Source organism: Tigriopus californicus, chromosome 3 (assembly GCF_007210705.1).
Source record: "Tigriopus californicus strain San Diego chromosome 3, Tcal_SD_v2.1, whole genome shotgun sequence".
In the NCBI taxonomy this organism is placed as follows: domain Eukaryota; kingdom Metazoa; phylum Arthropoda; class Copepoda; order Harpacticoida; family Harpacticidae; genus Tigriopus; species Tigriopus californicus.
The window spans coordinates 240,865-266,023 of record NC_081442.1 but is presented as its reverse complement, the minus strand read 5'-3'; the positions used below and the strand labels follow the sequence as shown (position 1 = coordinate 266,023).

The window sequence follows — 25,159 nt, the reverse complement described above, 5'->3', positions numbered from 1 at the left end:
ATGGTTGATAAAAAACGACCTAAATGTCGCTTAAAAGTTAACAATGGATCATCTAGTAAATAGAATCGTCGAAGTGAGTATGGTAGCAGATTATATAGGGTTTGCTCCCAACTTCAACAAAATTTCATCAAAAAAGGCAACTTTGTTTTCAAGGTCTGATTATCAAGTAACCTTTGAGCGGGATCAGCACATTCGTTGTCCATGCAGTGATTGTGCGGAACATGTCAGTCCTTCCGGAGTATTCCGATCAAGTGTGCGGGACAAGTTCCCCCCTCCTCTCCATTCAAGGCAACGACAAGACTACTCGCAATAACTCATTACCTCAAGAAATTGGTTGCTTCAAGCACACAGAATGGCTTCAATNTAACAGTATTTCGAATTTTTTCCCCATTTTTTTTTCTTTAAATATTCTTTTCGGGTTTGATATACCGATACAGGAGAATGAGTGCCCCGTAAGTCACAATTGATAAAAGATTTGGTCACATAATGCGTTCGAATTTGCCGCTCTAGGGCACCCTTGAACGAAAGGCTGGGCTGGGATGGTTGATAAAAAACGACCTAAATGTCGCCTAAAAGTTAACAATGGATCATCTAGTAAATAGAATCGTCGAAGTGAGTATGGTAGCAGATTATAAAGGGTTTGCTCCCAACTTCAACAAAATTTCATAAAAAAAGGCAACTTTGTTTTCAAGGTCTGATTATCAAGCAACCTTTGAGCGGGATCAGCACATTCGTTGTCCATGCAGTGATTGTGCGGAACATGTCAGTCCTTCCGGAGTATTCCGATCAAGTTCTCCCCTCCTCTCCATTCAAGGCAACGACAAGACTACTCGCAATAACTCATTACCTCAAGAAATTGGTTGCTTCAAGCACACAGAATGGCTTCAATGGACTTGGTTCTGAACTTTGGTTCAAGTAATCTTCACAATACAGGTAATTGTAACTCTTTGTCCAACATTTGAAGTTGGGCTTCTTTTTTCTACAAACACCCAAGTTTTTTTTGGGACAGAGATCTCAAGATTGATTGGAAGAATAGTTTTAGCAACTCTTGAAGGTTCTCACTTTGAAAACTTTTGGAATTTCTACCTCGAGAAATCTTTTGTCAACTTTCACTCGAGTTGAGTGGCTTGAAGGAGACGGAAACTGAGTTGAAGCTGTGGGAGTAGGTTTTGGGTTTTAGTTTTCTTTGGGTCCACAAGGACTGTTCTCTAACCCGTTGGTAATCCGAGGTCGAGGTCCGACTTTCTTCCCGGTTTGATAGGAATAAATTTCTCAAAGTTCGGTAGGCCACAAATTGACGTCAAACGGAATTTCAAATGTCATCAATAGCAAAGGCAAAAAAACAGGTGATCTTATTCAAGACGATGTCAATCGGCCTGGATCGTACTTTTGTTAATGATATGAGCAGACTTTAAAGGTATGACGACCCTTGGCATTCTCTTTTGTTTAGCCACGGACTTCTAGAGATGTGGACTGCGAACGGAAGCAATATGTTCTTATTTCCTAAATCGTTCACTTCATTCCAAACACTGCACTTCGTGCGACCACAAGATCCTGGTTGAATTGGGCAAATTTGAGCCCAAAACTATGCTCAGGGAACTCAGGCCATATGTCCAAAGTTATGTAGTGAGCGCAACTTAGAATTCAAATTTTCGGTCTGTTCTTGGTCAGCTACATAAGCTTTTGGCAGCATAACTTTGAAACAAACCACTTTACAAGTAAATGATATAAAAATGACCTGCCTTTTTTTGATGAGATCTAGGTTTCTTATTTTAGTACTTTACTTCGAAAAATGGTTAAGAAATGCTGAGACCAAAAGCAAGCCTATTTGCTGGGGAGCTCGTTTACAGTCCATATTTCTAGAAAGTTCCAGGTTTAGTCTAAACGCCATCGATTGTAAATGTCAAAGTTCTATACGTAGATGTAGTGACTTGATAGCGGCAATCGGCTTGAAAGATCAGGATACTAATTACGTTCAATATTGATTCATTAAGCTCCAAGTTGAACAAATTTAAGGGCCATCAAGTTGAAATCAGAATTCACTCCGCTATAAAATTTGTCAGAGAACATTAGCACAATCTATGTGGATTTACAAAATCTTACAATACAAGAGCCTACCGCAATTTCAGTGTCGATGAAGGGAGGTCCTTTAGCTTCTATCCATAACATTAGCATCTGCTAAGGCTCCTTGAGGCCAAGAAATAACACTTTTCTTTCTTTACACTTTGGCCCAAAACTTTACCTCCATTTGTGGCTAATGAAGCAAGATTATGAGCATCCCAAACTCCGTTGGATTTTGGCCAGGCTTCAATCGACCTGAATTCAAGTGGTAAATAAAGCCTAATGGGACCCAGAAACTGTGGAAGCAAATTCAATCTCTTTTAGGCTTAATTTTTGCAATATTTGTCCTTTCTACACCATCTTTTGTCAATTTTCAGGAATACCATAACTTAAATAGACGGATAGAAAATCCACCCTTTTCCCCAATACTATTGTGGAACAACCAAAACACGCAAAAGAAAATAGTGTACTTGATGATGATGATGATGATGACGACGATCATTTGCGGTGGGAAATGACGTCTTTAGGACGTAAAGTGAGTAGTCAAGTCCTTCAGCTCTGTCCTTGTGTCTAACTCGCGAAAAACTATCCCATTTGCCGTTGGAACGAGTTCCCGGAAAACTCCAACCAAAATGATAGTTCGTGTTCTTAGAATATCCTCTGAACTGATACCTGCATTGTTATCCTGGGCTGGGTATGTCATTTGTTGAATGAAGACTCTGAGAGGATTTGGTAACTTTCTTGATTGACTTGGGATTTTGTTGCGTGGGAATGTCGTCTGAATGCCACGCCGTTTGGGGAGTAGGAACTCACCCGACTAAATCCACGCCCTCCGAGTGAGTTAACGAGCAGATCCCAAATTAGGAACGGCCAACTACTAGTAGGTTGTATATACTGACGTAGGAAAAAACTTGAGAACGGCCTTTTCAGAGACTGACGTGGATTCAAAGTTCTTACAAGCATCTAGGATATCCAACAATACTGCAAGAACTGGCTTTCAAGGGAGTAAGCAAACCCGATGATGTTCCAGTCGGAGCATCTCAAAGCCTGTATAGTTACAGCCAGATCAGAGCCAGATCAGATAGAAGTGCTCTTTATTTTCCCCTTGCTGAACGGCCTTTCGTTAGTCTTTCAAACTGGAATGTAAATCTCTTGTTTTTTGGGGCCTTGATTAGCGAGTTTCATTCAAGAATAAGCTTCTCGTGCTCTCGTGTCTGTGAAAGAACCTTGACAGGATTGAGGCCAGTGAAACGAAGGAAGGCTTCTTATTCCGCTTCCTTGCGAGATTGGAAAATTGACTGATCTTGTACCGTTTATTAACTCATTTTGACAGCCTTATTCTGATGGAGCTGATATACTTCAAAATTTCAACATTCAAGGGGATATTTTTTTTTTCAAAACCATGCTAGGTAATAATAGTTCGTGGAATGTGTGCTTTAATGTAATTGCCGAGAAAGGCTGAAGCGAAGTTTTAGGATTGATTGCTCGTTCATGATAAATTTTACTTCCCGATAAAGACATTCATGAAGACCGAGAAGTCTTATCTCTGCAGTTTACGGTGTACATTGATTTATTCTCTATTATTGTCAAACTATTGATTGTGGTATTAGCATTGCGCATACCACGCTCAAGTACAATAGTAGTGGCGATAAAATGGAAGAAACGGGCAGAGCTAAAAGAACATTGGGTATGAAGACGGGATACCGAGATAAACAATAGACAAGGGGCGAGTGGTGCCTAGAGGATGATCATTATTATTATTACTATTACTATCATTTCCCAGCTGCTAGAGCTAAGAGAAACAAGGGACTGGAACGAAGGATGGGATTCCTTTGGGAGCCTTACGTTTCGAGGGGCTCCGTTCTGCCTCTTCTTTGTGGGTAAATGACGGCAGACCTGACCGAAACAGCCCAAGGATTACTTAAAGACCATCATCCATTCATCTAAACAACCTCGCGCCACTCCAGCACAATCCTTACCAACAACAGCCTTGTAACCCAGTGGGTCAAGGTTTGGCCTTCATTGGCAAAGGCCAGGAGAAAGAAGAAGGAAGGAGGAAAAGTTGTGCCAAGAGTCAGTATTGGATCTGCTCAGAGATGAGTCTCCTTCAAGACTCTCCGCTTGAAGTTTTGTACTTCGATAAAGACCATTTCCCGCAATTGGTCAGTATTAAGGTCGTCGTCCAGCTCCATGTCGACGTTGAAGGGCGTCTCGGAGGTGGGCTCGTCGGTCGGGTCGTAGTAGGGCTTCAGATACACATCAGCCAGTGCTTGCTCGACGGTGACTCGTTGATCCGGATTGAAGGTCAGCAGCTTGTCCAGCAAGCTCAGAAGCTCAGGCCCGGCCTTGGGGTAGGTGACTTTCCATTCGACCCGCGGTCGCTTGGGCAGCTCCAAGAGAAACGTCCGGGCTTTGGGGTTCTTGATGAACTCGGTGTCGTGCAAAGACGGCGAGCCCAGTACTTCTTGGATTCGTTTGATCTGATCGAGGTAGTTCTTGCCCGGAAAGATCGGCCGATTGGAGATCATCTCTGCGAGGATGCAGCCCACACTCCACATGTCCATTGATTTGGTGTAACCCTGAAACGAAGTCCAAAGGCATACAGTATTACATACATGGCTTAGCTTTGGGTGTTAGTCAGTGATGTGTGTTTGGCTCGTCCAATCCCAATGGCGAAGTTTGCTTTCAGTGGGTAAAACGTGGGAAGTGATCATTCTATTTGATCTATTAAATTGGGATGGTTGAAAAACAACGGAGTGCAGGTTCCGAGTCCATCATTAACCATCGGTAATTGGGTCGAAAGTTGCGCAAAAAATGTCAAAATGTCAAGCGTGACATCTCAATAGATGCTCCTGAACGAAATGGTTCTGGTGTATTCGGATAGAATGGACTTCGGTATTCGCTCCTTGGAGCAGAGGAGGAGGGTTGATAGTTATCAGAGGTCTGTTTTGTGAAGCTCTTACCTCTGAGCTTGACGCCTAGACGTTAACCAGTATGAAAATATGGACAAGTTTAGGCAAGCTCTGGCAGGTTCGTTTGTTTGCTGGTTCCAGAGTCAGTGATGCAAGTTTGGGGCTTCAAACACGTTTTTGAGAAGCCGACCCTTGTTTCGCATTAATAAATGAGGAAAGGTCAGCTTCGTTAGACCAGTTTGAAACACTAATTTTTTGCATCGCTGGCATTGGCAGGCAAGTTTGTTTGCTGATACCAGCGCTTGCCTAAATGCCCCGAATACATGCCGAAGGTGGTGAGCGGATGCTCATTCTGGGTAACGTCCAAGCCTTAACTCGGAGGTGCCAGCTAATAGAAAAACTCGCCCCAGGTCAATTTCTTCTGAACGATCGATCCATATTTCCACCGAGGATGCCAAATGTATGGTCAGTGACGTATCGAAAACGATCACCAGTTGCCATGGAACAAGCGGTCCAAAAACACCTCTGAAAACCATCTTCCCGGTCAAGTTCGTTCTTCGTGAGAGACTTACTTCAGTCGAAGTATCTGCCCTTGTTGACATGTTTCAAAAAATTTCCGAGAAATCCCGGAGCACACTTCCCTGTTCCTGATTTTGTCCTTTTTTTGGAGACTCTGTTTGGGGTGCATAGTTCTTCCTGGCGTCTATCTTTGCATTTCCCCTTTTGTCCTCAAATGCGACTCTTCAGTTTTTTCTTGGTCTTTTCAGCCTTCATGTAAACTCTCTTTTTTACAATTTGCGTTTTTGATGTACAGGTTATCATATAAAATACACTACAAAATGAGCAATTTTTCTTATTTTCAGTTTTAATGACGAATTTCAAAATTTTAGAAAACGTGCAAAAAATGCATTTAACGCACAAACATGTGAACTTAAAGAAACATAGAAAAAATGAATCATGTTTGAGCTCAATGAAAAGGATGCAAGAGTGTGTGTACCTTGGCGTTGAGCATGACCTCTGGTGCTCGATACCACCTTGTGGCCACGTATTCGGTCAAAGGGGAAGAGTGATCTTGGCCGGGGTCCGCAATGCGTGACAGACCAAAGTCACAAATCTTGAGGTCACAGTTGGAATTGAGTAGCAAATTGGAGGGCTTCAAATCTCGATGGAGGACGTTGGCAGAGTGGATATACTTGAGTCCACGCAAGATCTGATAGAGGAAGTAGCAGATGTGGTCGTCGCTGAGCCGTTGGGAGCGTAGGAGCTTGAAGAGGTCGCACTCCATGTACTTCTGGACCAAGTACAGATCCTGCAATTCAAGCCGAACGAAGAACCTTATTTTGCAATCTTCTAATCGGAAAAGCCAAGTTCCAAGTAGCAACAATAAAAGCAAAAGCAAACGTTCTTACCTTTAACTTGTCCACGCGGTCCTCACACAAGATGTCCAAAAGATCTACAATGTTCTCATGGGTGAATCTTGTCAAGATTTTGACCTCCCGCAAGGTTCGTTGACAAAAGGTTTGATGCTCAAAAGGAGTCACTTTCTTGATGGCCACCTGGTTTCCGGTGACACTGTCAATAGCAGACACCACAAACCCGTAGGCCCCCTCACCCAAGAACTTCAGATTGGTATAACGTGGACCAACCTACAACCGAAAATAAAAGGAATTCAATTCGACTGATTGCCCCTGGACAGCAAAAAAATGAGATAATTTCTATTCCATTGAAGTTCCATTTCCATCTACCATGTCCTCTTCAAATGAGGAGTAAAGTAAGCCTCCTTGAGGAAGCTCGTCATTTGATACCATCCTCCTTTCTTATCTTCTACTTGAGTGAAGGCGGTGGTTTCCCAAACTCTCTTTTCTCAGGGAAAAAGAATTCACGTAAATTGGAAGACTGATTGATTCCGCTGATCGCTTTACTCGGTAATCAAAGTTTCTGAATGGTTGGTTGGCTCTCGGTAAGACGAAGAGCGTTTCAAAAAGTTTCTTTTGGCTTCGGCATCTCAATGTTCCAAAGACCTACTTCGAGTTTGAGCCGGGCAATGGGAGCCCATGCTAGTTGTATTTATTGCTATTATGTATGTTTCAGCTGTACAAAGTTTGTAGAGAAGACCGAGAACTGGACTCTAGGAGTAAAGTCAAACCGTATGAAGGCAACTAACACTACACGGTGGCTAAAAAGCCTTGTCAAGTTTCAGAAGAAATGCCCAAACTCATTTGGGATTATTCTAGCCTTTAAAACGACGTATGAAGAAAAGCCTTTATTTTATTGCTTTATGGTTTTGTAACTCAGATTAAAACGAGCACGCTTGATAAAAGCATTTAAAGAGCTATAGTTTTCAAATACGTGTTCGATGGAGTTCTGAAATTGACTAATTGAACACCTGAATACAAATTAGCATATGATTTATCAAACCACTTCTGAGTTATATTAGAATTAATGGTCCTATTTTCATGCTTTTTAGCTCCAAAATGCACGGGTTAAAAGTGAAGCTTTGCTCTAATCTAGTCGTATTTGACAAGGTCTTATTTAACCAAAAAAACCATTAAAACTTTAAAACAAGGTTTTAAATCATCATTTTCCAATTTCAATTTAGTCTCATATTTCCTGGCTTGAATTTGAATGATGTTGCCCATCGAAATTGCAACAAAATTGGAACTAATTTCCACGCATTCATTTTTCCCACAGAAAGCGGCTTTATTTTCGAGAGGCAATGCTACTGGGACTATTTTAACGCCACGTACGGTGCTTCCGCGAGTTCTTGCAAAAAAGTGCAATGTTTGCATTTCTTGCATTTTCTGCACCCTGCTTCACCGTTACATGTTCGTCCGAACTCCACAGCAATGTTTTATTCTAACCCAAGAGGTTTGAGCGCAAAAGAACTTTGTTCCCAAACTTTTGTCGCGTTCACTTTATTTTCATGAGCCAAACGCCTTTGCGACAATGACGTCTGTAAGATCGTGCGGGAACTATCTACTGATTGTACATGCACACTGGATGGAGTTAGCAACTAAAAGGACCTGCTATTACAAGAATCTGGGGCGAATTTCAAATCCAGTTCAGAAACATTCGTGCACAAAGAGATTGGAGGATTAAAACCAGGAAGAGAAAAAGCAAGTTATCTTGGGGAACAGATTGGGCTATGTAGCGCTCCCATGCTATTGGTTGTGAATGGTACATTGGTGCATTTGCGTATGTCTAATGCAAAGGAAATTCCTTCCATCTTATCTTATATGTAGTAGGCATCTCAATGACATGCTATAATTTTCCGAAAGTTTTTCGATCAGTCTTTTTTTCGAAAATGCTACCACGAGACATGTACCAGATGCCATTTTGGGCGACAGCTTGACACCAACTTGCTCCTCATTCTTTAAGTAGAGCAGAGAAAGCAGAGTAAAAGAAACGAACTTGAGGGCACAACCTCGACGTTTATTGTGTCACGGAATGCTCCAAGCAAACATTCCGAAACTTGGTACATGTCATGTATGGACTGCACGTTTCCAATTATGAGGCAGAACCTCCCCACGAGTCATTAAGCACATGTCTTCTCCGATATCTATTGTTTACATGCAAGCTCCTTGGATTTTTCATCTCTTTTCCAACCATGCAGAAAGGTCTACGGAAACGAATCGTCAATTTCTGGAAAAACTTGAAAGGCTCTCGCATGAATCATGATTGAATTTGCTGAATTTGATTTGTAGTGAGTTCCTGGAAGTTGTTTTCTTTTATGAACACTGGTTTCAAAACTTCAGCTCGTTTGGCTCTTTTTCGTACCTTCTCTTTGGAAGAGAGCTTTGGGCAAAAAAAAAGTCCTTCTTGCAACGCTCTTCAAAGTAGGAAGTGTGAAAGGCCGATCTTGTCGAAGGTGTCTTGGCCATGTTGACTCTCTTCAAGACTCATTTTTATGGGCTTCAAGCCAAGAAAAAAGCGATGATTGAAAATACTCCGATATTAATTAGCTTCATTTTGGCACAATTGTCGTTATTGCTGCTGCAGTTATCATTTAATGTAAGGTCTGTCTAAAATATAACAACATCGAGCTTGATTTATCACCCATGTTATCCATCAAAAGTTGAGCCGATTCACATAAAATACACCTAATTGACCTTTAGGCCAGTATCTCTGTGTAGTTTGACACCATCGGCAGACTTTCCATTGCGCTCAAAATACCAATTTACAAACTTGGGGCAAACTTTAGCAAGAAAATTTAGTAAATGTTTCTCGAAAATGATGATGAGCTTTTTTATGATCACACTCGTGAAACAGGTAACAACTCAGCTGGTTTTTAAAGATACAAGTCAGTTTTGTGACATGAAAGCTTACTTTTTTGTAAAAGCCGACTTGTCAGTTCTCTTAACACATTCAAGGTAATCTAGTGTAGATTTGAATCCCAGATATTACTTCCAAATTCTGAATGCCAATTCCAATTGTAACTCATTGCCATGACAGAGCTCTTTTTTGGCAGACCACCCAAAATGGGTTAATTTGAGTTGTCAGAACACCTTTTGCCGTCTATCATTTGGACCAGCCTTTCCCCCACATACTCAAAACAGTTCTGCTCGAATTTAGATTGTTAACAGCTTTTGTGCCAGGCAAAACATACGAGTTACTTGAACGTGCAAAAACTGGGCAATCATGTTTTGTTGACAAGGTTCAAAATGTTTCAAATTTTCATGCAGATTATGGAAACACTGAACGGAAATTGAAGAAAAAAGCCTCAGTTCAGGCTTACATCTTTGTAACTCTATTTGTCCCAAATGTTTATTAAGTGCCTTTGGGCTCCTTTGAGTACATGACACTGGATGAGTGTCGTAAGACCGACCACACGGTAGGCTAAACAGTACAATGGATCTCCCGGGGAACGATTGGTCGGAAACCGGTTCAATGTACTGTCTAGCCATAGCCAACCAAGTGGTCGATCGACCGACATCCAGTGTCTAGAAATTTATGACTTGACTACGTGTGAGTCATTGCAAACTGAGTTCAGTTGTCAATACAGTTAGCGTGCGACCTTGAGAAGGTAGTCTACGTTGGTCGTTGACCTGTTTTCAAAGTCTGACTTGAGCTTGCTTAGGAGCCGATCCTTTTTACTAGCGATAGTGGTACCTTGAAGGGATTTCCTCTGACTTTCTCTTCAACCACTTTGGTCACACTTGGGTGGGCCTGGTCCATGGCATTCTCGGCTCCATGGGCCTGTTGTTTCCATTGGCCGTGATTGAGATTGTTCACACCGGTGGTGGCGCCCGATGGGCTCTCACCTTCCTCCATTGGCACCGAGCTCACGGTTTGAGACATCTCAAATTAATTGTCACTCATTCACTCACTGTGCCTCGTAAGTTGCTTCACTTCGATAGGAGAGTGCCTAATCTGGCTGCCTTTTTCGTCAGTTTTTTAAAGCTCAAATAAAGAATCCACGAAGTGCGTGCAAGTGAAGGTGAGATAAGAGAGCCCCCTCCTTCTCCTTGTCCTCCTCCTCCTTCTTCTTCTTGTTATGATGTTTGTTTATGTATGCCCTCTGCGATATTCTAGGACGTGTCTGGCCCTCGTGGGCCCTTCAGAGGGATCAATGCTGAGGCGATTACTATGATTATCCTGGCCAGAGATGACACGGCCTTTTCCGGCGATTCAATTGAAAACTGGCCAAGGCGCCAACATCCTGAAACTGAGGGAGAAAACACATCATGACGATTCCCGGCAAGGCAATGTTGTTAGGCTACCTTGACAGAATGATTGATTAAAGAGACACATAATTTTAAGATTATTGTTGGATAGATGGATATTTTGAAGAGGCAAAAGTAGGTTCATGTCCCAACAAAACTTTGCCCTAGCTCCTACTTCATCCAAAGTGAGTCAAGTTAATGTTTTGGGTTCATCTACAAAAGCTTGGGGTCTAGGAACGTACATATTTTGACCCTTTGAGATGTTCAGTACTGGTTGTTCTCCATTCGGAACAATATTTGTGCAAGTTTCCCATTGAGCAATACTTGTTATGAGATGACTTGGCCTCAACGACATCGTAATAAGAACTAACACCCAAGAATCCCGAGAATTGTTTTGAAAGTTAACCTTCCTTCAAATAAAGGCAAGAGGAATTTGCTAGTCATTAATGGAATGAGATCTGTTCCATGAATGGGTTTACTCAGAACCTTTGTTACAGATGGTAGCAATAAACTCAAGGTTCATTAGCCTCAAACAGTAGACAAGGAAAACGACACGAAAACATATGAACATATTGAATATTTGTTTTTAGGAATCAGTGCCCGACGAGACTCAAAAAGTTCGGGTGCCTAGGTTTGTTATGTAAAAAAGTGACACCAGCATTCTATTGTTGCAGCTTTCCTTTTAAGGAAGTGGATGAGCCTTCGATATAATCTTCATTCGAAGACGGTAGATGCAAGCGAAAGCATGATAAAATATTCTTTCTAGGAAGTTATTTTTATCAAGAACGACTTAAGTATATTCGTTTTTTTGCTAAACGCAATGTTGCATAATTAATTAAGTACAATAACAAAGGTCAGCCATCGATAGTAAGCACAACCTTTCCTCCACCAGTAGCCCCTGAACAAATACAAACAAAAGCCGTCGATTGATTTGTGGCCGCATTGAAAAGTGAAATAAAATAAATGGGTCCACAATCATTTTGTGGGATCTAGACCATGTATACTGACAAAAAAATCATGACATTGATATGGCAATTTGCGAACCCAGACAACTCGTCACATATTTGACTGGTGAGAGTGGGTAAGACAGACAAAAGGACACTACGACTCTTAACAGACTCTTAACAGCCTACTGCTCAAAAAAGTCAAATGGTTTGAATTTTTGTTCTAGGCACAAGAAGCAAAAAATTTAACGTAAAATCAGACAAAATTGACATAATATTACATTTTTTTTTTTGGGGGGGGTGGGGGTCACGGGCTTGTCTAACCGCTACAGGGAATGCAATCCCCAGTACTATTAAATTGAAAGGTTGTAATTCGTCTATTTATTACCTTTCAATCTTTATATGATATTTGGTCTACCAACGAATTTGAGTTGGCAGACCGAGCTAGTCCTTGAATATATGGTTGATCAGGAATGCTATCTAAAAATTTGTCCAAGTCTGACTTGAAAGATGCAACGGGATCAACCAGGCCTACGCACTCCCTACGAATATTAGAGGGAAGCAAATTAAACAATGAAGGATCCCGAGTAAGAGGAGAAGTGAACTTCATTGTTCGAACTAGCCTGGATTCTCGAGGGCTTGAAGGTGCTCTCAAAACGCACGTTAAGCCTCTACAGTCACTAGAATTGACACACTAAAACCTGGGTTGGGACAAAGCTCATGGATACTTTTGAAGACGTACAGTATCAGATACCTTTCGTACCCTCTCTGAACACTGTACAGTCCCAAATTTCTTAGTCTAATTGATTGATTGATCGATGTAGACATCACTTGCCTTTAAAGAATCAAATGATGAATTGTGTCGGATGTACGGTACAGCAGCCCAAATTTCTTAGTCTAATTGATTGATTGATCGATGTAGACATCACTTGCCTTTAAAGAATCAAATGATGAATTGTGTAAAACCTTTCAAAATTTGACATGTTCTGCAGCACAGTTTTATTTGTGTTCCGTAAGTATAAACTATTTGCAAGCCAACATATTCTCCTTAATTTCTGTACTGGATCGAGTTGTCCCCTTTGTCAAGTCGTTTGCAGGGTCGAGTTGCTATTGGATCGAGTTGTCCGCTGGGTCGAGTTGTCCAGGAACTGTTCTACTTTTCCGTGCTTTACAAAGACGAAATACACCTCTGATGGGTTTCCTTTTCCGTTTAGGTAACTGCCATAACCGCTTACCTTTCCAGATACTACGGACGATCTATGACCAGACAGGGAGCTTTTGGCATGCCCGTGAATTATGCAGAAACAGGCAATATGCTTAACCTTAATATCGATGTTTTAGGAAACGTGCGTGACCTGGACTCGGCACATATCGGTTTTGGATACAGTTTTTGCATAGCCCCATCTTTTCAAGATTTATCGGCTTAGATTTAAAATAGTTTTAACAATGGTCTTACATGTACATAATATCAAGTTCTGTATAAAGATGAGGTTTTAGTTACCTCTTGTCATTTTTGCGTTCCCACTGCAAATCATCGTGTGGTTTTCCAATAGATCACGCTTTGACAAGCTTATGAATAGAGCTGGTGTTTTCTGGGACATGTATTCATTCTTTTCCATAAACTCTCTTTTTGAGAAAATATAAAGTGGGTACTAACAACTCGTTAAAAAACAAATATCAATACCATTTTAGCAATAAAAAACACTTTGTTTAAAGCAAAGCAACTTCTTGAGTAAATGATACCGAAAAGACTTTAGTATTTTGGTTGGAGTAGTGTGTCAAGGAATGGGCCTGCTTCACTGGCAGATGAGAAAGATGTACAGTAGTGCATGGTGTTGTCTTCTTCATACGAATGTATGTGTAAAAAACCTTCAGTAGCCTAAGGATCACTGGGCGAAAATTGGACGTGCTCGATCAAGTCAGCCGTGGACCAGTGGAAAGTAGATCCTTTTCTTTTGTTATACCGGGTGACAGAAAAGAAACCGATAGAGCATGCAACTCAGCACATGAACAACCTGAGACGAGTCTTTTAAAAGCTCGTAACCTTTGAGTTAAGGCTTGGACGTCACCCTGAATGAGCATCCGTTGAGCACTTTGCTGAGTGTATTTTCATACAGGTTAACGTCCAAGCCCCTAACTTAGGAGTACGAGCTTTAAAAAACAGGCCTCTGGTCCGATACCCACGATTCACATTGTTGTACATTTACGATTAAGCTCAACCAAAATTTGTGAACAAAGGTGGCCTTTCTTGACAACGATCATCTAAAATTGCAATTGAGAAGCCAGCGTAGTAGATAGGAAATGCCCTTGCGTGTGCACCTTTAAATCTAATAATAGTTCAAGGACATATCTACGAGGGCTATGTCACTTATACCGGTACTCCAGGAATAGGTCTTGATAGGTACAAGATAGATAAACCCAACTCTGAAATACAAACAAGAGGCCATTCTTTGAGAGCTGTCTTAACACCCCCTGTATGGTCAATTCCAGCTCAATTTGAGACCCAAACTGATGAAATTTACGATACCATGGAAAACCCCGATTAAATGAAAGTGCACCTTCTCCATAGGCCTCTTGTAAAAATTTGAAGCATTCTGTCAAAGTTTTGCCCGATTTTGAAAAATATTTTATTCTTGCATGTTGATCTTCCCTTTTGTTGCGCGGTACTTTTGTATAGGGTAAGCTGAATACACTAAAGAAACTTCAAATTTACAGGAAATCAGTGGATTGTTGTTTCTTTTTGAAAAGATAAAATGTTGCCATTAAAAAGAATCTTTCAATGCCTCATGACCATTTTTCAATATCTTAATTATCATGTAATATATGAGCTGAGAACCGGTTTAGGTGACATATCCGTCGTACCATGATGCAAAATTAAAAAAAATGCAGAAAGCCTGCTTCAATAGTGGCAAAATTTTGCCTTTCACGGCAATTCGTATTCAAATGGAAATCAAATCGAAATATTTGCTGAGCTAGATACAGTGCGGTATCACTGCTCAATGACCTTGTGTCACGATAATCCTCTTTACTTGCATTCCAGTCTCCATTTAACGCAGGTATGCCTTGATAAACATCTTTTTTTTACGCTCTTGTGACTCCTAATTAAAGCCAGCATCTTCCCAAGGCCAATTCAATCTCACGTAATGAGTATGAAGACCATCCAAACCTACTGCTGGCGAACCATGAGAATACAGTATCCCAAGAGAGCAAAATCAGGTCCGTTTGGAATGGGGCAAATACGGGACCAATTACCGTTGAACAACACCAAGTAAGATTTAAGACGGCCTCGCAATTCAGGTTAGCACATGGTGTTTGTCTGTCCTTCATGCGAGAAACGAGGACCAAGTCTGTGGGGAACACATTCATAATGTCTGCGGATTAACGCGTCCACAGGGTTCCCATTTATTAGGACCTAACGACATCACGTACGAAATAAAGCCCTCTCGTTGGTTGGATGGTAGCACGTACTATAAGGTTGGATACTAACAATTTTGATGTGAGCAGTTTCAAGGCCGTTTTTGTCACGAATCACTCGTTGTGGCCTTGATTTCCTGAGGGAGAAGGAAAATATTACACGCTTAATTGGATGAGCACATGATGACACACTCCGTTCCACATGATCAAAAACCAGAGCCTCTATTGGCCATTTGGCCATTCGTTTGGAGTCCGGACTAGCACGGTTTGGTGGATGTATTTTTTATGTCATGTAAAAAGTTTGGAAAGATCGTGAAAGATCAAGGCAAACTGGAATTTAGAAATAGATTGAAAGGATCATAAAAAATTGAGGCAGAGCCCAATTTTGACGCGTTCTATTTTCCCTCCCATGTAAAAGAGATTCCGTGGAAAGGTGGGATCGAATGGTAAAATTCAGCATTGGATTTGGCGAAGACCATCTGTCTCTGATGTACAGCTTTTAACCGGGGATTTCAATGGTCAATTGGGGTTTCGAAGAAGAAAAAAATCTTTCGATTACGTGGGTGATTGCCAGCACTCAAGAATTGATTGGCGAGATCAATTCCGTTAGTTGAATTAGGGAAGTGACCTCAAGCCCTTGAATAGTTTCGTGGACCTGGGTATCACATACAGTGCCTAATCTATGAGTTGATTCAAAGTACCGGTATATGCCGAGGCAATTTCGAGTGAAAAGAAATGGGATGGAACACAATATCCATAGCTGCGATGTGGCTTTTTTCGATCGCATTATTAAATCCTCGCCCGTAGATGGAAGCAAAAGTTTTGAAATTTAGCGTGGTTCACTACGAAGTTGAGCCCCAATGTCAAAGTACATTTCGGAGGTTAAAGGTTTAGCTTTGTCACAAGGCATGGTTTTCCAACGAGCGGGTGCATAACGAAAGTTTGTTGGAATGATTCAGGTGTGTGCATTCTCATCGCTCAAACAAGAAAGGGAAATTGTATTTGAAGGAATGATGTTGGCCAGGTGAACAATGATAATGGGTTTCTCCATTGCCATCCTCCGCCAAGGACAGACAATGGCAGTTCGGAGAAATCTAATTTGGTCGTCCTCTCCATTCCAGGCCAAATTGAATGGCAAGGATTAAAGAGTCCAAGAAGATTAATGTTGTCCTCGAGATCTCATTTCATCTCTCTACAATTCGATTATTGTGGTTGCCTTCCGGAATAATCTACTCGACAAAAGGGTAGACGGGGTGCGTCTGAAATAACATTCTCTCCCGAATGTCAAAGGATTGCGAGATTAAAATCGCTTGGTACAGATTTTGATGAAAGTATCTTTTTTCACCACTTGAAAGAAAACAGCAAAATGACTTTTTCCTGCATGGAGCTAAATCACTAGTGCTGGGGCCAGGCCGGACTCGAGTCTTTTACTCGATTTTGAAGAAATTGGCCGGACTCATAAAAGTAAAAAAAAATCATCTTTTCTTATAATTTCTCAAGACGAGTCTCTATTAAAAGACTCGAGTCTGAGTCCGGTAAAAAGTCGAAAAATCAAAGGGCTCGCCCCAGCTCTATAAATTACTAGGACAACGGAATGACAAAACCAACGGCATTTCCTCTGATTTTCACGTTTTGGGACAGCATATTGACAAACATTCCATAGTTTATAGAGCAAGCAAGACCTTAATATTGAACGTACATCAACACCAAAACAAAGCAATGCGGTGGCAACATCGTAAAAACATACACTCAAATATTCCAAGGTTTGGCAACGCCCAATTGAAAAAGGCCGTTTTCCCTATCGATTTCTCGTCGAAATTCGGAAACAAACGCTCCCTCAAGTTATAAAAGTCAAAGTGACATCGAGGCAAGATTGATAACCGGCAAGCAATTACTAAAATAGGTTCATAAAAGAGCCAATGCTCCACTTGATCCTAGCTATCTCTATGGGAAATCGATCCATCTCCATAAAATATAACCATCTATTGGTTCAACCAGCTCTTGTTTCAACTCAATCAAACTTTTGAGTTATTGATTGAGCCAACCCTCGCTTTAGATTTGGAAAAAAGGGTTTTCAGCACATCAAATGTTGTGAGTGCACTAGTGCATTATTGCACTTGCAGATTGTTGTAAACCTAAGCCAACCAAGATTTGCTTTTGCTAAGCTCGCAATTTTTGTGCACACACAGTCTTGAAAACTCTTTTTGGTGTATGTGTGACGTACGAGCGCTTAAAACAAAGATTGCATGTTCTTCCCAAAACTATGACAGGCTGGAAGTGGTGTGATAGGTTACTAAGTCAGATAGATGGCATAATAAAACCTTAGAATTATGTCGCATTTTCTGGAATATATTGATTGGGGTTTTCCCCGCTGCTTAATTTCAACGGAAGTAACATATTTCCTAACCGTTTTTTGTTTTACGTTTTCCCGGTCTGGTTTAGTTCTTGGCTAGTTACATACATGAAGTTTGGATTGGCTCACCTCTTGGTTCGTCTTCAAAAAAGCAAGGAATCTCCCCTTCGTGTAAATTTTTCGTTCGTCACATCATTGGTTGTTGTGTGTGTGTGTTGTATGTGTTGGTGCCCACTTCTCTCTTACCGGGATTGAAAGTTGGAAAGTTGGATGTCGCCCAAAAGTTTCTTTGCAACGGCAGGAGTGCCAATCTAATAATCGAGGGAGAGCACATTCACCACCATCACCTCCATAGTCGTGGCTGCCATCCTAACTTCCGCAATTGACGCTTGGCTGTTGGCTGGCTCTCCACCGCCCACCATTCAAGAGTCTGCCTAGTCGCACAATTAATCAATCCAAGATTGATTGTCGTCCATCTCCTCCATTCACACTTGAGGCCCTCTCCAACCTAATCCCCATCTTCTTTGTAATCACAATGGCATCTTCGCTGTGGAACATCAACGACGACGAGGAACAACAACAATGGCACCATCAATGGCACCACCAATGGCACCACCAAGACCATGCGTCATTTGTCTCTGGATCACGGGAAAACATCCTTGGAGTTACTCTTGGCCCACTTGAACGACTCAATCACAACTTCCGAACCGAGGAATATTGGCTCACTCCGCGTTCTCGCGTTCCTCGTTGGAAACTGTGACAATCCCTCTGGAACCTGTTGCGCTCTCAAGGTTCAATTGTGAAAGAAAACGCTATGGAAATGACGAAGAGAGACTTGGGGTTCGTGCTCCTTTCTCTCTCTCTCTCACTCTGTCTATCTCTTTCTCTCCCGTCCTTTGTGTCCTTCGGCTTCCAGAGTGGTGAGTGGGGAGGGAACTGGTTGTTCCAATGTGCCTTGACAACCATCCCTGGGTACAAAACGAGCGCCTTCTTTACTGTGGCACAACCAAAGAAGGGAAGAGAAGTAGTGAAAGAAGAGACGGGAGGCCTTCCAACTTCTCAAGTTGCACTCACTTACTATACTGTAAGTTAGGACCAGGCCGCGCGCCCTGGAAATCGTCTCCCCTCGAGACAAAAATAAAATGAGATGGCCATGGATCAGAAAGAGCTGAAGGTGGTTGTTGGTTGGTTGGTTGGTTGGTTGGTTGGTTGCTTAGTTCCTGACTGGGTGGAGGGTTGGTGAGGTAAGTACGTAAGTGAGTAACGAGGTACCAACCAATGCGTGGTCAGAAGTGTGATAGGCGTGACAGCAAGTGTTCCAAAGTTAACCCCTGTTATCAAAACTCACTCAACCAACCGCGTTGGTTTAAAGACTTCCAAGCGAGGAAGTAATGCGTATTGTTTGATTTGATCTGAGGGACATTGATGTGACTGCAATTTGGTTGCACCTTTACTTGCCCTCAGTACTTGGCTTTTGCTGAATCAGCAACATGGTATCTCATTAGAGTAGGAGCACTTTGAGTATTTGTAAGCATAAGGAAATATGTCACATACCAAAGACCCCTTGTAGTAAAAACAAAAAGATTGTTCTGTGGTTCTTTCTCGGTTATGGTTTGCGTGATGATGTTTGTAAACGAGGGCCTAGGAGCCACATAATTCACGTACCTACCTACATGCACACATATTTTGGTTATGTCAAGCTTGAAAGTGATTCGTTGACACGAATGAAGCGCTGGCAAAGCTTTGATACAAAATGCATATTTGTGGGTAGGAGCGACGCGACGTCAAGCATGTTTCTCCTATTTTTGAGTGCAAAAGCTCATGTTGTCTCCTTCCTCTTGTTTTGCAACGAACCTATATTTTCAAGCTTTGATCTTGTATCAAGTCTAGTGGCCTTCAACGGGTTTGGGTTGGTCGTATGCAGCGTACATGTGTGCGTAGACATGGATGATCTGTCAATAAGTTCTTTTTGAAGCCTGCGGATATCCTCCACTTCCTCAGGCTCTCTGAGGAGCTCATTGAGTTGTAAAAAAGGTCAGACGAGGAATATCGGTCCACTAAATGACGAATGTTACTTGAGGAAAGGATTAGGGCAAAGACCTTTTCAACCATTAATAACCGTTCAAAAAAGTCATTGGTGGATGATTGACCATTTGGTCGTTCATTATGGCCACACTGCCAACCATTCTGGGAATAAATGAACAACCTCGACTTGTCATAAGCTACATTTAGGTCGCTCAAACCTGAAGCCTGTCTAATAAAGCTCTTACCTGGGAGTAATATGCTTGGACTTTAACCGGTATGAAAATAAGCTCGTCAAAGTGGTGAGAGGATGCTGGTTCTAGATAAAACATCCAAGCGTTAATTCGAAGGTACGAGCGTTTAAAGAATTGGCCTCTGAAAAGGTATTGAGGTTTTCAAGGCCAAGGTTTTGTCCATCCATTGATTGGAGATCATAATCCCTAATTCGCAGATCTCTTATAAACGAATATTGGTCTCCAGCTAGGCAATCTGGTACGTTGTCAGAAATAAACTGACAACTGTGTAACCGTAAAACCACTAAAACATACTTCTCAAAAGCGATTGCATCCTGCTGTTTCGGTTTTACGACCACAAAAACCTACAACTTAATGGGTAGCATACCACTCTTACAAAAACATTCCTTGCTCATTTTGACCCTCAGTGGTCGCCATCTTAGCTTTCTACCACCTAGGAACCTCTCCAAGAATGAATTGATATTCTTCAACCATTTTTTTCAAGTACTTTGAAAAAAAAAGATTGACACCTCAAAGCACTATTTTGACTCTAATAGGGACCAAGTATTACTTTTAAGACCCCCAACAACGCAAAATGGACGCGAATTCAGAAAAAATGCTAACTAAGGCCCATTTGATCTGGAAAATCCTGAATATGTAAGAAATCGCCATTAAACTTACAAATAGATGCATTTTGGGGAGAGTTGAAAAATATCGGGGATATTGCAGCTCCTTTTTTTCTTCAAAACGGCCTTCTTCACATCCATGAGCCATCCTCGTTCAAAATTATGGCTAATACCGGAAGTGTTATGGACATTTGTTTTCTACGTGCAATAACTTAGCTTTCTTGTGGAAATGACTACTGTAACGAGATACTAATTCGAGTTATTGCATTTGCCCAAATCCCCTTCCCTCTCATGTACAGGGTTGCTACAAGGTTCGCAGGCGATAAGTTTCAGTACTTGTAAATCCACCGGGGCTCAAGCTGGCAAGTTGGATTGGCCTCAAATTTTTGGAGGAAAAGCGCTCCTAAAGATCATATATAAATGTGGAGGCACTCGAAAGAGGATTAAAGGCTGCCTGGCAAATATCACCATGAAAGCTGTGCTTGCCACAGTGAATGGAGTTTTAAAACGTATCAGTCAAATTGTCCGTGCAAAAGGAGGTCAAATGAATAATTTTACAAACAAGAAAGGTTAATGGCAGTTCTAATATCATCTAACATGCATCAAACTTTTTTTTATGAACTATTTGTATTTCTAATTGCCGGCGTACTTTGTGGCAGCCTAGCGTGCCACAGTAAATGGAGTTTCAAAACGTATCAGTCAAATTGTTCGTGCAAAAGGAGGCCAAATGTATAATTTTATTAATGAGAAAGGTTCTTGACAGTTCAAACATCATCATAAAAAAAGTTTCATGAATGTATCTCAAATGGTTTTAGAACTATTTGTATTTCTAAGTGCCGGCGTACTTTGTGGCAGCCCTGTAGAATGAAGTCCAATGAATGAAGGTGCTGACACGTGAGTAAATAGAGCCTGTCAAGGATTGAATCATTTTGTAAGAAAATTTTCATATAGAATTGGCATATTCATCTCACACAACCGCATTGGCTTGCTTCATTTTGCAACCATAGCCCAATTGTAGGACACAAGAAAGAAGCCAATTACTACAGAACATGATGGATGTATTTCGTGCTTGTTTGTGGTTTTGAATGACTAAGCATTGGACGGGAAGTAAAGGATGCCTGAGGTGATAAATAATGGTGAAGTACGTACAGTATTTCGATGGTACGATTGTTCAGAAACTGTAGAAATATGATGCCATGCAAATTGTCCAATGAAGCGAGCTATGGAGATGAGTTTTAGGCTCGAATCGTACATCGCTTCCTGGTGGTATTTTGATACAAATACAAAGAAAGGAATCCCTGAAATCTCTAGAAGATAAGGTTTAATTAGACATTCACATTGCTCACAATAAGCAGAAGCCACGGCGAATGATGGACAACTAGACGGAATGAAGAACAAATAAAAATGAGTGGAAAGACAAAAATTGTGATCTGATCACATTATTTTACCCAACTTGCTTCATAAGACTAACGGATTGGGAATGATTCTCGACAAAGCCAATGATAAGTATTGCTAGCAATTAGCGCAATTGAAAGACGCGCTTTGATTTGCAGGAGCTCTCCACTAATTCACGCTGCTTTGAATTCCCGGCCAATCTCTCCGACCATTAAATATCGTATATGTTTAAAACATCAGAAAAGAGAAGTCCAAAGCCAGAATTTAAGAGCATAGTCTAGGTCGACATGATAAAGTGTATTTTAAAAAGGTCAGGAACGAACTTGGACACAATAAGTCCAAGTATTTAGGTTAACAAACTTCCATTGTCGACATTTTCGTGTTTCGATCCAACGTGATACCTCTTGCTTAATTTGGTTACTATTACCCTGCATACTATTGATTCATCGTGGATATATATTTCGTACAGTACTGTATATTATTAAAAATAGCGAACCCATTCCATTGTTTCGCCGAGAACGATCCTGAACCCAGTCTTCAGATGCCATTTGAAGCTTGTGTAAGCCATTTTTGACGTCACACAGAAAGAACCCACTCCCCTAATGTCTACTATTTGTTCCGTTCCGTCCAGTTCTCGAAGGTTCGTACTTCTTGAAGTATTACATAGTGCACAATGCATGGATGATATGAATGGGAATATCCCGGCTAACCGGAGGCCCACAGAGCGCGTGATGCGTCATTGACGCTTGTTCATTGTCCGTATGTTGCTTAGAAGTGTACTACTACACCACTACTACCAATACTACAACCACCATCACAACATCCACTTCCACTACTATTTGGTACGCATGCTTTGTGCGTCAGTGACAACTATAACGAGAACCATGAACGCAACGAAGGCGCTAGGCTCTTTCTTTCTTCCTTCAGGTGAACGGATCATTCTGCGACTATCTCCTCACCCTCGCCTACGATGATGATGATAACTATGATCACACACTCATGCACTCATAAACCCTCGGTACTGTTGGCCCACGTGATGAACAGCTAAATCAACATGGCATGGAACAAAGATGGTCATTCCATTTTTTTAACAAGGCATCCTTGACCGTTCAGGGTGTCCGAAATACAAGAGTAACGCGAAGTGTGCATGACATTCAATTCTCATGAAGGATCAAGAGCGACATCTGTGATGGGGGATGCGCTCGGACTAAGAGATCAGAATTAGGACAAAGGAAGCGTGGCTTTTATGACGAGTGTGGCGAGTTGCTACGCTTGTAAATCTGAATACGTCTAAAATATAGTTGGCTCTGGACGAAGACGTCAAACATGGCAACATAGATACCGTTGGTCGGCCCAAGGACGAGAACCTATAAATGGAATGGATGCCTGCCAAGATTCCGCAGTCAAATCAAGTTCTCCATTTCAACCAGAAGTGCATCACCGAGGGTGAATATTTATTGACCAGGTGAGCCGAACAGATCTCAGTCAAGTTAGGGTGAGCCTTTTGAGCTTTTAAGGCTGTGTAATAAGTTGAATATTTTTTTATTCATTTATCAATCCAAGGTCCAGGTGACAAGTTTACACGAACAAAAGTACTAATATTTGGTCGATTAAATTATACATATATGAAAAAAAATAAAATAAATTTCTCGTCTCGAACTGCTGGGATTCTAATCCCAGCAGCGGTAAGGAAGTACGCAAAAATAATAATAGCCTTTTTAGACCTCCTTTTTCGACATCGAAATTCGCAAATCAAGATGCGTTGGTTCTTTCCAACCAATGACTTTAGTATTATGTGTGCACAAGATTTTCCAGTAATGAGTCGTCCGTGCTTGTTTTGTGTAATTTATTTACAATGAAAAGAAAACGAAGACAGTTGTTTATTCTGCACCCTGCACCTTGTCAAATTAGTCCTTTCCAGTCATGTCGTGTTCGTCAAAGAGAACGTTTAACCAAACTCCTTCATTGTTAAGAAGACCAATTCTCCCCTTATTTCAGCCAAAATGAGCAGCATTCTTCGCTTATTGGTTCTCTTCGGTCTTTTGGCCATGGCGCATTCCCAATTTAGTTTATTCCGCAACATTTTCCGTGGGCAGGGTGGTGGAAGACAAGGACCACCCCCACAACAGAGCTTTAACTCAGGACCGCCTCAAAGGTTTAACTCAGGACCGCCTCAAAGCTTCAACCAGCGCTGTCCCAACTCTGGTACCAATTACAACTTCGGTGGCAAATCCTACCTCCTTTCTTGGTCTTTGGGTGAGTAACCAAAGGCTTGAAAACATAGAAGCTCTTGGATGTAGTGTATTTGGGAGCACATGCTCCTGCCAAGCTAAGAAGCTAAGGCCCATCCTCTTTCAAATGGCAAGTGCATACGACTATCAACCACGAATTGGTGAGCATTAAGATCAACTGTATTACCGTTGAATAACAGGAGGAAGCAAAAGTTCCCCCAGCAACAGCTTGGAGGCCCCTTTTTCACACACTTGTCTGACAGCTCCAAGGCCCAAATAAGATAACCTAGAGGTCCATGGGTTGTCGTGTATTTTCAATCCAGACAAGTTAAGCCTCTGGAATTGTATATTGAACACTTGATCGATGCCTATGAAGTGCAGCATTTATTACCACTCACAATCCAGAGTAACCTAATTGAAAAAAACCTTTAATTTTGATTTTAGGCTGCCGCAAGTTTTCGTGGCAAGAAGGAGATGCTTATTGTCGCCGAAACAATCTTAAACCGATTTCCTTTGAGAGCGAGCAAGAAGTGGCTCATTTCACCAATTTAGTGGCGCAACACAACGAAGACTATTTCTGGACGGGTGGAAGATTGGTCAATGGCCACACAGCGCTCAGTTGGGCATCGGGGGCCACTCAGTCGGTCAACAGTTTGGGATCATATTGGGGTCCCACAGGCGGGTAAGAAGGTTACTTTGTACCATTGCTTCTGGAATTCATGTTATGGGTCACATTGAACAAACTGATGTCGACGTATGAACTGGAGTGAGTCACATTGGGCCAAGCCGTCGTTCTGTTTGGGTGGTTCACAATGGATAATTGCTGTACACGACACAACATTCACCAAAATTATGCGTTGTGAGCGAGCCAGCCTGATAGACCAATTTTGAGATAGTTTGTGTTTGTGTGACAGCTGAAAGGCTGCGGCCGACGTAACGTTCTTGACTGGTTACTGATTTAGCTGTTGTTGACAAGCACAATCGGTACGTTATCATTCTTTTTTTGCTTTCTTTTCTAAGATAACACGTCGATTTCTATTTTAAGGAATAAAAGACCCCAACCGGATAATCGAGAGGGCGACGAAGAGTGCTTGGCAGTTTTGAACAACTTCTATGACTTCAACGGACGTGGTGAGGGGCAAAAGTTCCATGATGTCTCGTGCCACCACAAGAAGCCCGTCATCTGCGAAAACTAAGACTGGACGGCATTATAATCATATTCCTAGTATTTATTGAAACATTTTGACAATGATGCAGAAATACAACGAGATAAGCTTTAGACCAAAGCAAGGGCTAGTTTGTTGG

At 41.5% G+C, this 25,159-nt stretch overlaps 2 protein-coding genes across 5 annotated transcripts; one reads left to right on the top strand and one right to left on the bottom strand.

The window, feature by feature from the left end:
- Positions 1-433: 433 nt before the first annotated feature.
- On the top strand, positions 434-25,140 carry LOC131877736 (E-selectin-like). 3 transcript variants are annotated; one of them, XM_059223501.1, is made up of 6 exons: positions 434-612; positions 693-933; positions 22,551-23,088; positions 23,622-23,879; positions 24,299-24,536; positions 24,900-25,140. In XM_059223501.1, the coding sequence occupies exons 4-6, from the start codon at positions 23,627-23,629 to the stop codon at positions 25,048-25,050; spliced, it is 642 nt and encodes a 213-aa protein (XP_059079484.1). In that variant the 5' UTR covers positions 434-612; positions 693-933; positions 22,551-23,088; positions 23,622-23,626; the 3' UTR covers positions 25,051-25,140. The 3 variants fall into 3 exon arrangements, with proteins under 3 accessions (XP_059079484.1, XP_059079485.1, XP_059079486.1); XM_059223502.1 differs by lacking the exons at positions 434-612; positions 693-933 and having other exon boundaries at positions 22,489-23,088; XM_059223503.1 differs by lacking the exons at positions 434-612; positions 693-933; positions 22,551-23,088 and having other exon boundaries at positions 23,304-23,879.
- LOC131877734 (mitogen-activated protein kinase 1-like) lies at positions 3,614-18,175 on the bottom strand. 2 transcript variants are annotated; one of them, XM_059223497.1, is made up of 5 exons: positions 17,477-18,175; positions 10,083-10,638; positions 6,383-6,619; positions 5,971-6,282; positions 3,614-4,640 (listed from the first exon to the last, which is right to left on the bottom strand). In XM_059223497.1, the coding sequence occupies exons 2-5, from the start codon at positions 10,269-10,271 to the stop codon at positions 4,152-4,154; spliced, it is 1,227 nt and encodes a 408-aa protein (XP_059079480.1). In that variant the 5' UTR covers positions 10,272-10,638; positions 17,477-18,175; the 3' UTR covers positions 3,614-4,151. The 2 variants fall into 2 exon arrangements, with proteins under 2 accessions (XP_059079480.1, XP_059079481.1); XM_059223498.1 differs by having other exon boundaries at positions 17,594-18,175.
- Positions 25,141-25,159: the final 19 nt, after the last annotated feature.